Raw genomic sequence first — 14802 nt, 5'->3', positions numbered from 1 at the left:
ATGAAAATCTAACGTAAAAAATGAAATTACCAATGAAACAAATGATAATTATATTCTAAAAACTAAAGTTACTGAAAAATACGAAGACAAATCCGTGCGTAGCACGGAGCAACTTCTAGTAAGTAAATAAACTACAGATTTAATCGAATAGATCTTGACCATGCCCTCAGTTAGTTTCATTGAGTTCTCTGCAAGCAACTTTAATCAGTCAGGGACCATATATTTTGTGCATACATTACACACACAAAAAACACAGACACACACAGTTACCACTTACCAATCAATCGCATGCGATAATGCGCACGCGCACAAACGTACATAATATTATAAAATGGATTCAGAAAATGCTACAAATGGTGGCATTGTTTTATGCCGTTGGAACTTATCGACCGACAAAATAGATATGGACATAAACTTGCTCCCACTGAGGATGGTTAGTGACACTGTGAGCTATTTCCCCCCTAATACATGGACTTTTTAAATCATCTAAACAGTTTTACTATCACTAAATTGTATAATATTTACAATTTGGTTTTAGATTTTATACAATTTGATAGAATACTTTGTGGTAACCAATAATTTGGGACCTGCAATATATGGTCTTTTCAAAACTAATTAAAAGCCAACGCATGTAAATAACTTTTGCAAGTGATAAATTTTCGAAATCCAAAAATCACAAAAAGTTCTAACAAAATGAACAGCTAAATATCGCAGTTGTACTTGTACCTTTGAAATTATTTCTTTGAAATCTAATTATTTCTTATATAATATGAGAAGGTTTTTTCAGCTTTTGCTAAGGAGATGACATTTGGCATCTTATCTATTTAACATGTGTCTTCTTTTGTTGTTTAGATTTAATTAACTAAATTTATTTGTACTTTGGACCTAAGTAACTATTGGCCCATAAAAAAAAACAACAAAAAAACTCTCAATATTTCCTTTTCTCTTTTTTCAATAAAAACCATTTGTAGGCCTCTACTAATTTAAAACCACCATTTATCAGTTTGTGGTTTAATCTTAGGAAAAAATGATCATAGTTTATTTTGAAATGATAAATATGAGTTTCAATCTTATGTATGATTCAGGGGCAAGAACAAATTCTAAATTATATAAAAAATTGATTTATGGGTTTCAATCTTATATAATTCATGAGCAATAAAGAATTCTAGATTATGTTAGATTGTAAGATATTTATGTGTTCTCAAAATTATCTTATCAATTCATAAATCTTACATAATATGACAACCTTCTCTTATATAATAAGAGAAGGTTTTTTCTAACTTTTACTCACATTGCAACATTTGGTATTCTCTTTTACCGACACCTGTCATCTTTTATTTCTATTTTATTATTTAACAAATTTATATCATTTTCAATTCCAAATAGTCATAGTTCTCTTCCTAATATTGGTACAATTGACATATATTTTTAAATCCACTTTTATATCTTAAATTTTTTTATCAAACAAAATCAAATTATTTTATAATAAAATCTCATATTATGTATATGATAAGAAATGTAATATTCTATAACATTTACTAATAAATAACTGATATTTGATACATCCATTTTAAACATTTTTCTTACATTTTATTTAATTTGTCCTTCATCCTTAAAGTAAAAAAACACACTATTTTATAATAAAAAAATATCATAATAAAAATCATATTTTGGATGAGAAATGAAATAGTTTAAATACATGATTATGATTAAGCCTTAATGTAATTTTATAAACCTTAATTTTCACATGTTTTAAAATCATATAATATTTTCTTTCATTGAGTAGACAATAAAGATACATGATTATGATTAAGCCTTAATGTAATTTTATAAACCTTAATTTTCACACGTTTTAAAATCATATAATATTTTCTTTCATTGAGTAGACAATAAAGTTCGTCAGTTCCATACTTCCACTAAAATCCTATTAAATTATGATATATTACACAACTATAGCATCTTCTTTCATATCAATACACATATCAACATAAAATCGATCTTGTCAAGAGCATTTCAGAATTGTTCTCATGTTCAAATCATATATATATAAGAAGATTTTCATATATGTTAGACTTTCTTGATTTTCTATCTATTTATTTCATTAGAAAATTGTAAGTGACATATTTAAAATAGTATTAATTAAATCATTAAGTTTGATTATTTCTTATATGGAAAATGTATTAAAATTTAATATTTAATATCATGTAGTGGGTTACAAATTGCTTTTACCATGCATTATCTTTAGTAACTGTTTTGTTTTCAACCTTCTGCTTTCCATAAATTGGTTAATGTTTTAGTGTGTTAAAAAACCCAATATATATGGACCTATGACTGAATTAATGTTACTAATGGGCCATATGTATTCTTCACAATTACAAAATTAGAACATGGTTAATATTGACTTCTTTATCGTCGATCAATAAACCGTGTAAGGCTAAGAGATTGGTGTATTGAAACAATATTTAGTAACGTCCCATTATCACCTTTAAATCCCAATAAATTAGTTTACATTTATACATTTATAAATTGTTTAGTCATAAATATATATTCTAATCTCTTATTTTCTTCATCTAAAATTCTGTAGAGTCCCATTAATTTAAAACCGGCAAATTGTCCTACGTACTATAGTTAGTTGCTGACTGGCTGGTTCCTTAATATGTTTTTGATGTGATTGTATTCTATTTCGTACCCAAATTATTGTCATGATTCTAGGAAAGTCTCATGTCTCTGAAACTTTTTTTCTTTAGATCAAGTAAATGAAACTGCTCATTGCACAATTCTTTTTAAAATGAAAACGGAGGATTCAAGATCTCGGACAAGGAATTGAAGTTTATGCAAGCATGTAAAGTAGTAGTCTGGACTTGTGGTTAGGGGGTGGAGAAAACCTTTACGGAATGACCAAACAATCAATTAAAAAATTTAGTTACTTTGATTTTCTCCTCTTAAGCTTTTTCCTCACAACATATTGAGTAAGGTGTAATGACATTTGTCTGTTTTAGCTCAACGAGTTCGTAAAGGTTAATTACGACATGAAGACACAATGAAGCCTACGTGCATGTACACTACGACATATTTATAAAGTCAAAGGAATCCGTAACATTTTTTCTTGACAGGGAAGAATTCTTTCCGTTCTACAATTTCACAGAGATTTTACCAGAGTTTCACGATGACATCTATCAAAAATAAACAATGCAACTTAGCCTAATTAAGATGTATCCCGGACAGAGGTGTATAATTGCTTTAGAAAACGAATTTTTTGAGTTTAAAATTCAATTATAAATTCTTTTATTTAGGCTGTTATTCTAACTAGGATATTTTTAAAGATTACTACTACGGATAGGGAGACTCAAAGCTTAAAATAGATGATCAGATCTCTAATACATGTGGAAAGAAAGACATTGAAGAAAAACCTTTTATTTACCAGGTGATTTGTAATTGACTTCAGTTAACTTGTGATATGGAACTTTAATTTCAACTTTCGCTTATGTCTTCACTTAACAACAAGACAAAAATGATGAGGATTTCCTTTAATAATGTCGAAGTGAATAAAATCACCAAAAGGTGATCTTTATTTTTAAAAAAATTCGTTTAAAGCCACTAAATAGGCTATGAAGGATTCATATCATTTTTCGTCTTTTGTTGACAGGACAAAAAATGTGCTTGTGATATTAGGGATAATTATGGTATAACAAGTATTGTACTTCCAAAAGGGATAATTATCACTTCAATTCCATATCTTTACAATGGTCATTTTTAATAGACTACTACTTATGGTTACAGTTACATCAGTGAATAAAAATAAATATTATAGCATTTTACATATTGTTAAAATACAGAAAATATAGGAAAATATTCTTTATGGAATCTCAATTTTTTTTTGGATTTTAATTAAATCTAAATAAAAATACTATTGAAGTTTGAATTCTTGGTGAATTAGAGAGTAAAGACACATGAATAAACCTTAAAATATTATTTAAAATTATTTTATTTAAATTTTCTCGAAGTTGGATAAATACTGATCGACCAATTTAATGTTTAATATCATTTTAATGTTTATAAATACATTACATAAACCATCTATTTTGTAATCACAAATTTTGCCATGAATGTATTGTAAAGTGGTTACACCGCAAAACAACACGTCCTAATTACAGAAGAGAATCAGTCTAAGCTTGTAAACATGTTGTTATTAGATAAAGTAAACATGATTAATGATATTCATTATACATGAGGATGTAGTTTTAGTTACTTAAGATACATGACTCTTCCCATAAAAATAAACCATTTTAATCAATAGAAAAAGAATCCCAATTAAAAAAAAATGAAAATCTAACGTAAAAAATGAAATTACCAATGAAACAAATGATAATTATATTCTAAAAACTAAAGTTACTGAAAAATACGAAGACAAATCCGTGCGTAGCACGGAGCAACTTCTAGTAAGTAAATAAACTACAGATTTAATCGAATAGATCTTGACCATGCCCTCAGTTAGTTTCATTGAGTTCTCTGCAAGCAACTTTAATCAGTCAGGGACCATATATTTTGTGCATACATTACACACACAAAAAACACAGACACACACAGTTACCACTTACCAATCAATCGCATGCGATAATGCGCACGCGCACAAACGTACATAATATTATAAAATGGATTCAGAAAATGCTACAAATGGTGGCATTGTTTTATGCCGTTGGAACTTATCGACCGACAAAATAGATATGGACATAAACTTGCTCCCACTGAGGATGGTTAGTGACACTGTGAGCTATTTCCCCCCTAATACATGGACTTTTTAAATCATCTAAACAGTTTTACTATCACTAAATTGTATAATATTTACAATTTGGTTTTAGATTTTATACAATTTGATAGAATACTTTGTGGTAACCAATAATTTGGGACCTGCAATATATGGTCTTTTCAAAACTAATTAAAAGCCAACGCATGTAAATAACTTTTGCAAGTGATAAATTTTCGAAATCCAAAAATCACAAAAAGTTCTAACAAAATGAACAGCTAAATATCGCAGTTGTACTTGTACCTTTGAAATTATTTCTTTGAAATCTAATTATTTCTTATATAATATGAGAAGGTTTTTTCAGCTTTTGCTAAGGAGATGACATTTGGCATCTTATCTATTTAACACGTGTCTTCTTTTGTTGTTTAGATTTAATTAACTAAATTTATTTGTACTTTAGACCTAAGTAACTATTGGCCCATAAAAAAAAACAACAAAAAAACTCTCAATATTTCCTTTTCTCTTTTTTCAATAAAAACCATTTGTAGGCCTCTACTAATTTAAAACCACCATTTATCAGTTTGTGGTTTAATCTTAGGAAAAAATGATCATAATTTATTTTGAAATGATAAATATGAGTTTCAATCTTATGTATGATTCAGGGGCAAGAACAAATTCTAAATTATATAAAAAATTGATTTATGGGTTTCAATCTTATATAATTCATGAGCAATAAAGAATTCTAGATTATGTTAGATTGTAAGATATTTATGTGTTCTCAAAATTATCTTATCAATTCATAAATCTTACATAATATGACAACCTTCTCTTATATAATAAGAGAAGGTTTTTTCTAACTTTTACTCACATTGCAACATTTGGTATTCTCTTTTACCGACACCTGTCATCTTTTATTTCTATTTTATTATTTAACAAATTTATATCATTTTCAATTCCAAATAGTCATAGTTCTCTTCCTAATATTGGTACAATTGACATATATTTTTAAATCCACTTTTATATCTTAAATTTTTTTATCAAACAAAATCAAATTATTTTATAATAAAATCTCATATTATGTATATGATAAGAAATGTAATATTCTATAACATTTACTAATAAATAACTGATATTTGATACATCCATTTTAAACATTTTTCTTACATTTTATTTAATTTGTCCTTCATCCTTAAAGTAAAAAAACACACTATTTTATAATAAAAAAATATCATAATAAAAATCATATTTTGGATGAGAAATGAAATAGTTTAAATACATGATTATGATTAAGCCTTAATGTAATTTTATAAACCTTAATTTTCACATGTTTTAAAATCATATAATATTTTCTTTCATTGAGTAGACAATAAAGATACATGATTATGATTAAGCCTTAATGTAATTTTATAAACCTTAATTTTCACACGTTTTAAAATCATATAATATTTTCTTTCATTGAGTAGACAATAAAGTTCGTCAGTTCCATACTTCCACTAAAATCCTATTAAATTATGATATATTACACAACTATAGCATCTTCTTTCATATCAATACACATATCAACATAAAATCGATCTTGTCAAGAGCATTTCAGAATTGTTCTCATGTTCAAATCATATATATATAAGAAGATTTTCATATATGTTAGACTTTCTTGATTTTCTATCTATTTATTTCATTAGAAAATTGTAAGTGACATATTTAAAATAGTATTAATTAAATCATTAAGTTTGATTATTTCTTATATGGAAAATGTATTAAAATTTAATATTTAATATCATGTAGTGGGTTACAAATTGCTTTTACCATGCATTATCTTTAGTAACTGTTTTGTTTTCAACCTTCTGCTTTCCATAAATTGGTTAATGTTTTAGTGTGTTAAAAAACCCAATATATATGGACCTATGACTGAATTAATGTTACTAATGGGCCATATGTATTCTTCACAATTACAAAATTAGAACATGGTTAATATTGACTTCTTTATCGTCGATCAATAAACCGTGTAAGGCTAAGAGATTGGTGTATTGAAACAATATTTAGTAACGTCCCATTATCACCTTTAAATCCCAATAAATTAGTTTACATTTATACATTTATAAATTGTTTAGTCATAAATATATATTCTAATCTCTTATTTTCTTCATCTAAAATTCTGTAGAGTCCCATTAATTTAAAACCGGCAAATTGTCCTACGTACTATAGTTAGTTGCTGACTGGCTGGTTCCTTAATATGTTTTTGATGTGATTGTATTCTATTTCGTACCCAAATTATTGTCATGATTCTAGGAAAGTCTCATGTCTCTGAAACTTTTTTTCTTTAGATCAAGTAAATGAAACTGCTCATTGCACAATTCTTTTTAAAATGAAAACGGAGGATTCAAGATCTCGGACAAGGAATTGAAGTTTATGCAAGCATGTAAAGTAGTAGTCTGGACTTGTGGTTAGGGGGTGGAGAAAACCTTTACGGAATGACCAAACAATCAATTAAAAAATTTAGTTACTTTGATTTTCTCCTCTTAAGCTTTTTCCTCACAACATATTGAGTAAGGTGTAATGACATTTGTCTGTTTTAGCTCAACGAGTTCGTAAAGGTTAATTACGACATGAAGACACAATGAAGCCTACGTGCATGTACACTACGACATATTTATAAAGTCAAAGGAATCCGTAACATTTTTTCTTGACAGGGAAGAATTCTTTCCGTTCTACAATTTCACAGAGATTTTACCAGAGTTTCACGATGACATCTATCAAAAATAAACAATGCAACTTAGCCTAATTAAGATGTATCCCGGACAGAGGTGTATAATTGCTTTAGAAAACGAATTTTTTGAGTTTAAAATTCAATTATAAATTCTTTTATTTAGGCTGTTATTCTAACTAGGATATTTTTAAAGATTACTACTACGGATAGGGAGACTCAAAGCTTAAAATAGATGATCAGATCTCTAATACATGTGGAAAGAAAGACATTGAAGAAAAACCTTTTATTTACCAGGTGATTTGTAATTGACTTCAGTTAACTTGTGATATGGAACTTTAATTTCAACTTTCGCTTATGTCTTCACTTAACAACAAGACAAAAATGATGAGGATTTCCTTTAATAATGTCGAAGTGAATAAAATCACCAAAAGGTGATCTTTATTTTTAAAAAAATTCGTTTAAAGCCACTAAATAGGCTATGAAGGATTCATATCATTTTTCGTCTTTTGTTGACAGGACAAAAAATGTGCTTGTGATATTAGGGATAATTATGGTATAACAAGTATTGTACTTCCAAAAGGGATAATTATCACTTCAATTCCATATCTTTACAATGGTCATTTTTAATAGACTACTACTTATGGTTACAGTTACATCAGTGAATAAAAATAAATATTATAGCATTTTACATATTGTTAAAATACAGAAAATATAGGAAAATATTCTTTATGGAATCTCAATTTTTTTTTGGATTTTAATTAAATCTAAATAAAAATACTATTGAAGTTTGAATTCTTGGTGAATTAGAGAGTAAAGACACATGAATAAACCTTAAAATATTATTTAAAATTATTTTATTTAAATTTTCTCGAAGTTGGATAAATACTGATCGACCAATTTAATGTTTAATATCATTTTAATGTTTATAAATACATTACATAAACCATCTATTTTGTAATCACAAATTTTGCCATGAATGTATTGTAAAGTGGTTACACCGCAAAACAACACGTCCTAATTACAGAAGAGAATCAGTCTAAGCTTGTAAACATGTTGTTATTAGATAAAGTAAACATGATTAATGATATTCATTATACATGAGGATGTAGTTTTAGTTACTTAAGATACATGACTCTTCCCATAAAAATAAACCATTTTAATCAATAGAAAAAGAATCCCAATTAAAAAAAAATGAAAATCTAACGTAAAAAATGAAATTACCAATGAAACAAATGATAATTATATTCTAAAAACTAAAGTTACTGAAAAATACGAAGACAAATCCGTGCGTAGCACGGAGCAACTTCTAGTAAGTAAATAAACTACAGATTTAATCGAATAGATCTTGACCATGCCCTCAGTTAGTTTCATTGAGTTCTCTGCAAGCAACTTTAATCAGTCAGGGACCATATATTTTGTGCATACATTACACACACAAAAAACACAGACACACACAGTTACCACTTACCAATCAATCGCATGCGATAATGCGCACGCGCACAAACGTACATAATATTATAAAATGGATTCAGAAAATGCTACAAATGGTGGCATTGTTTTATGCCGTTGGAACTTATCGACCGACAAAATAGATATGGACATAAACTTGCTCCCACTGAGGATGGTTAGTGACACTGTGAGCTATTTCCCCCCTAATACATGGACTTTTTAAATCATCTAAACAGTTTTACTATCACTAAATTGTATAATATTTACAATTTGGTTTTAGATTTTATACAATTTGATAGAATACTTTGTGGTAACCAATAATTTGGGACCTGCAATATATGGTCTTTTCAAAACTAATTAAAAGCCAACGCATGTAAATAACTTTTGCAAGTGATAAATTTTCGAAATCCAAAAATCACAAAAAGTTCTAACAAAATGAACAGCTAAATATCGCAGTTGTACTTGTACCTTTGAAATTATTTCTTTGAAATCTAATCAACTTTAGGAATGGGTAGTTCAGCCTCATGACTACCATAACTAGTCGGGTCAATAGACTTTATCTTGATGTTTCACCTATACATCAAAAATTATATATATATATATTCCATCCAAAACTTTAATATATTTCTAAAAAGGATTTTAATCATGAAGCAACTTGATAGGACAATTTTGCTGACTGCTTTATAAATTTCAAGGACGAGAGAACACATGAAGTTTTCTTTCACTTGTAGTTTTTTTTTTTTGTATGATTGTTTTTTTCTTAAAATAAGATTAGGCCAAAAGCAAATCTAACCAACGTTAAATTTTGTTTAATAGACCAAAAAGGGGCAATGGATGAGTTGTTTTACCAGACGGATAAGCAACATTATAGCAGCCTTAATCATAATGTTGGGCGTAATTAAAACAATAATATATATGTAGTAAAGAATTTTCTAAACCAGTCACGTTACTTTCACTTAGATGATGATTCGAACAAATTTCCAGTTTTAATTATCTAGATTTTTCAAGAAAAACCTTATAAGAATTTATACAATATTAAAGAATTGAAGCATATCAAATATTCTAGATTATTCGAAAAATCAATTATCAAAGTATGATCCTTCTTTACAGTAAGTATTAGTACCCTAACTAAGTCGTGTCAGCTTTGCTTTTAAGAAATTCCCATATGCACAGCATAGTAAAACATAAGAAAAAGTGGCAACCTGTAATGACTTAGTAATAAGAATCTAATCGAAAAAAGTGAGAGCACCTTTAATCGGATGTTGGAGATTAATTATTACGTTAGAGTAATGCATGTGAAGAAGACCAAAGACAAAGAATGGCCTATCAGAAATAATAACCGGACGGTACGATGTCGTTTCAAGATTGGTCCCAGGCTATTTTTTGAGCCTTGCTCTCTCCGACAATGGGCCTCAAATCCGTGGTGCTGGGGTTTTAAATTAGTAATCTTCTGATATATATATATGGGAAAAGTGAACCAAGCACACTTTACCTGCACATGAGAAGAGTACGAGACCCTTCAAATTATTTTGACTTACTTGCTTAATTACCGCAGGCTATAACACATATGTTTGGGTTAAATATGAACCTACAGCTCCAACTCAAGTGTTCATTATGTTGACTGTAAATGTAAGACAAGCATATAAACCTAAATCAACATGTGGTAATGGTATATATATGCTCTTGAGATCAGTACGAAACTATTTGCTTCTCTGTCAAAATGTTGTTGAAGGAGAAGAGTCAACAAGAAGGAAGCAAAGTCAACTGAAGTTAGGCTTTGTATCCATCCTTTTCTCTGAAGGATACCATTGGGCTGCTGGATTATTTAGGCCCAATGATTAAGTGTGCTGTGTTAGTTAATGTTTAGTGAAGACTTAAAGACTATTTGGAGTTGTTGATTCAGTTGTTTAACATTGCTTGTAAAACTAGTACTAGTATCTAGAGGTAAGGACTAGTAGTTGGTAAGTGTAGAGTTCACGTAATTGAGTTGTAGCAAGTAGTATAAGTAAAAATGTAGTTTTAACTTGTAATTGTTTATCTCTCCTAGATAATAAAACTTATTTGTTCAACCAATTCGCATGTTTTCCAAATTCTGGTACCTTTTCTAATTGTTTCTCCACATGTCACATTTTACTTTAAACTTGTATATCTACTTTTTTGTTTTAAGTATAGTAACATAACGTTAAACTATAGTTATATAAATTAGTTTTAAAAGTGAGATTACTAGAAACAAAGGTACAACAAACTTTTTTTTTTTTTTTTTTTTTTTTTTTTGAACAAAGGTACAACAAACTTTAAGATTTCAATTATAAAGCTAGGAATGTCACATTATAGACAGACATAGATGCGGCTTGGCGTTCGGTCGGGACCGTCCCAATAAAACAACACACATGTTCAACGGGTCTCTTACACGTGTCAAGGTTATGGTGGCTGGACGGTATGTGACTGAGTGACTATGCGTTGTGGTTGCGTTTCGAAAACGAATACGTAATGAATTCACATTATGTCTTTTTCACAACACTGTAACTATGGTACTAATATTGAATTTTTGAAAGTTGGAAAATTTTGAGGATAAGATTGTTGGCAACGAAGCATGTGATCCACAAGAGAAGCAATACTCTCTCTCTCATCTCTGAGCTGTTCAAACCTTTACATGTCAGCACCCAAAAAAAGGTAAACTAATATTTAATTTGTTTACTTGCATGCTTCCAATCCAATATAATTGAATTCTAACATCTGAATCTGATACGATTTTATTCGCTCCACAACGAACTATGAATTGGAAAAAAATGAGAGACTTGAGATTTAATATAGCGAGGCTTGTAAATTTTTTAGGCAGCAAAACAGTAAAAAGCTAACAAAGCAAAAGTGAACTAAAAAGAATGAAAAAAAGGTTTGAAGATTTGCCCTACCATCCATTACCGCATTTGTAAATTACATATATCTTTCATCAGTACGTAACACTGTTTTTTTGTCAACGTGAAAACTGATTTTTATAAACTTTTCATTATTTTTTCTTTCTCTTTCAGGAATGAATAATTGAATATTTAAAAATGATATGAAGCATGGCATTATACTATAGTCCAACGAAAATGACTTTTCATAAAAAAGCTGTCAAAATTTTTTCTCCAACGGTCAGATAATTGCTTCGTTGGAGAGGGAGACATGATTTTTATTTTATTTTTTACCGTTTCAACTATTGGGCTTTACTGGTCTCAGTAACAATTTTTATCGATTCGTGTTACCGTCCAAAAAAAAGTGGACCACATACAAGACATTATTATCTGGCAAAGAAAAGACAACTCAGCTTCTTTGTCTTTTTTATACGAGAGAGAGAGAGCACCACCTCTCGGTACGTTCCAGAACCCTCTCCTCTCTTCAGTCCTCCTCCATCACATTTTATTTTATTTTAATATTACAAATCACCAAACTTTTCATTAGTAACATAATTAATTCATTCAACATTTACCGTCATTTACTCATGAATAATAAATCCACTTAAGGCCACTGGTCTAATAACACTAGACAAGTTGACAAAAAAAAATGGTAACTAGACTAGTTTAATTTCCCTAACTCCTATAGAAACAAATCTTCACAAATATGAGTATAACAACGATCTTACTATGATTAGGTGTTAACTATTCGTTTTACTAGTTGACAAAATAATAATTACTACTTTAAATACATATTTTCTGTTTTTTTCTTCGGAAAAAAAAATAATAACCCATGAAATAAATGTTTGGAGACGTTAGGCAATTTCTTTATATAATTCTTATATCCTATCTCTCTATAAATGGACTCTATATCCACCACACACTCTCTCCCAGACCACACAAGAGAAAGCTCACAACTTTAACCAAACCTTTCGGGAGAGAGAAAAAACCCTAAAAAAAAGAAAAAGAAGAAGAAGAAGGAGAGAGGGAAATGGAAGGCAAAGAAGAAGATGTTAGAGTGGGAGCTAACAAGTTCCCGGAGAGGCAACCCATCGGCACATCTGCTCAGTCCACCGAGAAGGACTACAAAGAGCCACCTCCTGCACCACTGTTCGAGCCTGGCGAGCTCAGCTCATGGTCCTTCTACAGGGCCGGTATCGCCGAGTTCATAGCCACTTTCCTGTTTCTTTACATCACTGTGTTGACAGTGATGGGAGTGAAGAGAGCACCAACCATGTGTGCCTCTGTTGGGATCCAGGGCATCGCTTGGGCTTTTGGTGGCATGATCTTTGCTCTTGTCTACTGTACTGCTGGAATCTCAGGTTTTCCCCTAGCTTCCTCTATCTTCTCAGTTTATTGAAATCTCTGTTTGGGGTTCTCTGTTTTTGATCTTGCGTTTATGTGCTCTGTTTTTAGAAAAGTAGGGAACTTTCTGGTCTCTTGTTGCTTGGGCTAGTCTAGATCTGTCACTTACTCCGGTTTTTTTAGATAAAGCTTGTATCTTTGTGTAACATATGCTTTGTGTATGTGTGTTTTTTCAGGTGGACACATCAACCCTGCTGTAACATTCGGTCTGTTCTTGGCTCGGAAGCTGTCTCTGACCCGAGCTGTGTTCTACATAATAATGCAATGTCTTGGAGCCATCTGTGGTGCCGGAGTCGTCAAGGGTTTCCAGCCAAAGCAGTACCAGACTCTCGGTGGAGGTGCCAACGGCGTCGCTGACGGTTACAGCAAAGGTTCTGGCCTTGGTGCTGAAATCATCGGAACATTCGTTCTTGTCTACACCGTCTTCTCCGCCACCGACGCCAAGAGAAGCGCCCGTGACTCACACGTTCCGGTATGGACCCCTCCTTACTCTCTTTAGTGTCGCTTTACTGATTTGATTGGTTTAATTAGTAGTTTAATGGTGTGTAGCTCCGGTTTATTAAGTTGTCTCTAGACTAAGAAAGCCACTGGTTACTCCCCGTTTTATTGGTTTAATTAGTAGTTGATGATGAGCCAATTAGTTCCGATCTATAGTTGTCTAGACTGTGAGAGAAGCCACTGATATATTTCTTGGTTTTCCCTGGTTTTATTGGTTTAATTAGTTGTAGTTGATGAGCCAATTAGTTCCGGTTGATGAGTAATACTAATGACAATTTGGTCATTTCAATTGTAGATATTGGCACCACTCCCAATCGGATTTGCAGTGTTCTTGGTGCATTTGGCGACAATTCCAATAACCGGAACCGGAATCAACCCGGCAAGAAGCCTTGGAGCCGCAATTATCTACAACAAGGACCACTCATGGGACGACCATGTGAGTACATACACTCTTCATCTTCTTACTTACAAACACATATGATGAAAAGGACCACTCGCTCGCTGAAAAACATATGTAATATTTTATATATATTCTGATCTTTTTGGATTTGGTTTTTGTGGTTGGTTGGTTTGCAGTGGATATTCTGGGTTGGACCATTCATTGGAGCAGCATTAGCAGCGCTCTATCACCAGCTGGTCATCAGAGCGATACCTTTCAAGAGCAAGAGCTAAAAACAAAAGATTCCCACATGTCCAGATTTGTTCTTTAGTTTCCCTACTATGCTTATCTCTCTCTCTATTATATATGTAGCTTTTGTTTTGCAATGTATGGAGCTCATGAAAACGACAATATTTGGGATTTGTGAAATTTTCTTTTATGTGTCTCTGTTTAATGTAAAAACTATGGTTAATCTTTTATTTATGCTGTTTGAGTTAAAAAGTACATCTAAGACGCTCGAGATGCAATAAAAGAGAAACCAAAGAGGGGATGTTTAGGGGTACTGTTGGTGGGTTAGGAGAAACCAAAGAGCAGTCAATAATCATCACGGAGGGAGGCCTTAAGTGCAGGGGCTTTGATTTTCATCACGAGCTTCTTAGTCTTCTTAGTCTTCTTCTTCAAAACATTGCGGAGGTGGTGGATGCTGAGTCAGGTGAAAACATTAACA

The 14802-nt window shown here is 30.8% G+C and overlaps 1 protein-coding gene across 1 annotated transcript; it reads left to right on the top strand.

The window, feature by feature from the left end:
* The first annotated feature begins 12264 nt into the window (after window positions 1–12264).
* Window positions 12265–14576, top strand: LOC104711925 (putative aquaporin PIP1-4). The gene is made up of 4 exons (XM_010428709.2): window positions 12265–13155; window positions 13375–13670; window positions 13992–14132; window positions 14273–14576. Exons 1-4 carry the CDS (start codon window positions 12825–12827, stop codon window positions 14366–14368), a joined length of 864 nt encoding a protein of 287 aa, XP_010427011.1. The 5' UTR covers window positions 12265–12824; the 3' UTR covers window positions 14369–14576.
* The last annotated feature ends 226 nt before the right edge of the window (window positions 14577–14802 follow it).

This window comes from Camelina sativa, chromosome 2 (genome assembly GCF_030686135.1).
Source record: "Camelina sativa cultivar CO46 ecotype springtype chromosome 2, ASM3068613v1".
Taxonomy (NCBI): domain Eukaryota; kingdom Viridiplantae; phylum Streptophyta; class Magnoliopsida; order Brassicales; family Brassicaceae; genus Camelina; species Camelina sativa.
Note: the sequence above shows the minus strand (reverse complement) of the source record. Positions and strands in the feature narration are given on the sequence as shown.

Coding starts and splice junctions, on each gene's coding strand:
- LOC104711925 (XM_010428709.2), top strand. CDS start 12,825: ATGGAAGGCAAAGAAGAAGATGTTAGAGTGGGAGCTAACAAGTTCCCG. Junction 13,156..13,374: donor CTGTACTGCTGGAATCTCAG/GTTTTCCCCTAG, acceptor GTGTTTTTTCAG/GTGGACACATCAACCCTGCT. Junction 13,671..13,991: donor CCCGTGACTCACACGTTCCG/GTATGGACCCCT, acceptor TTTCAATTGTAG/ATATTGGCACCACTCCCAAT.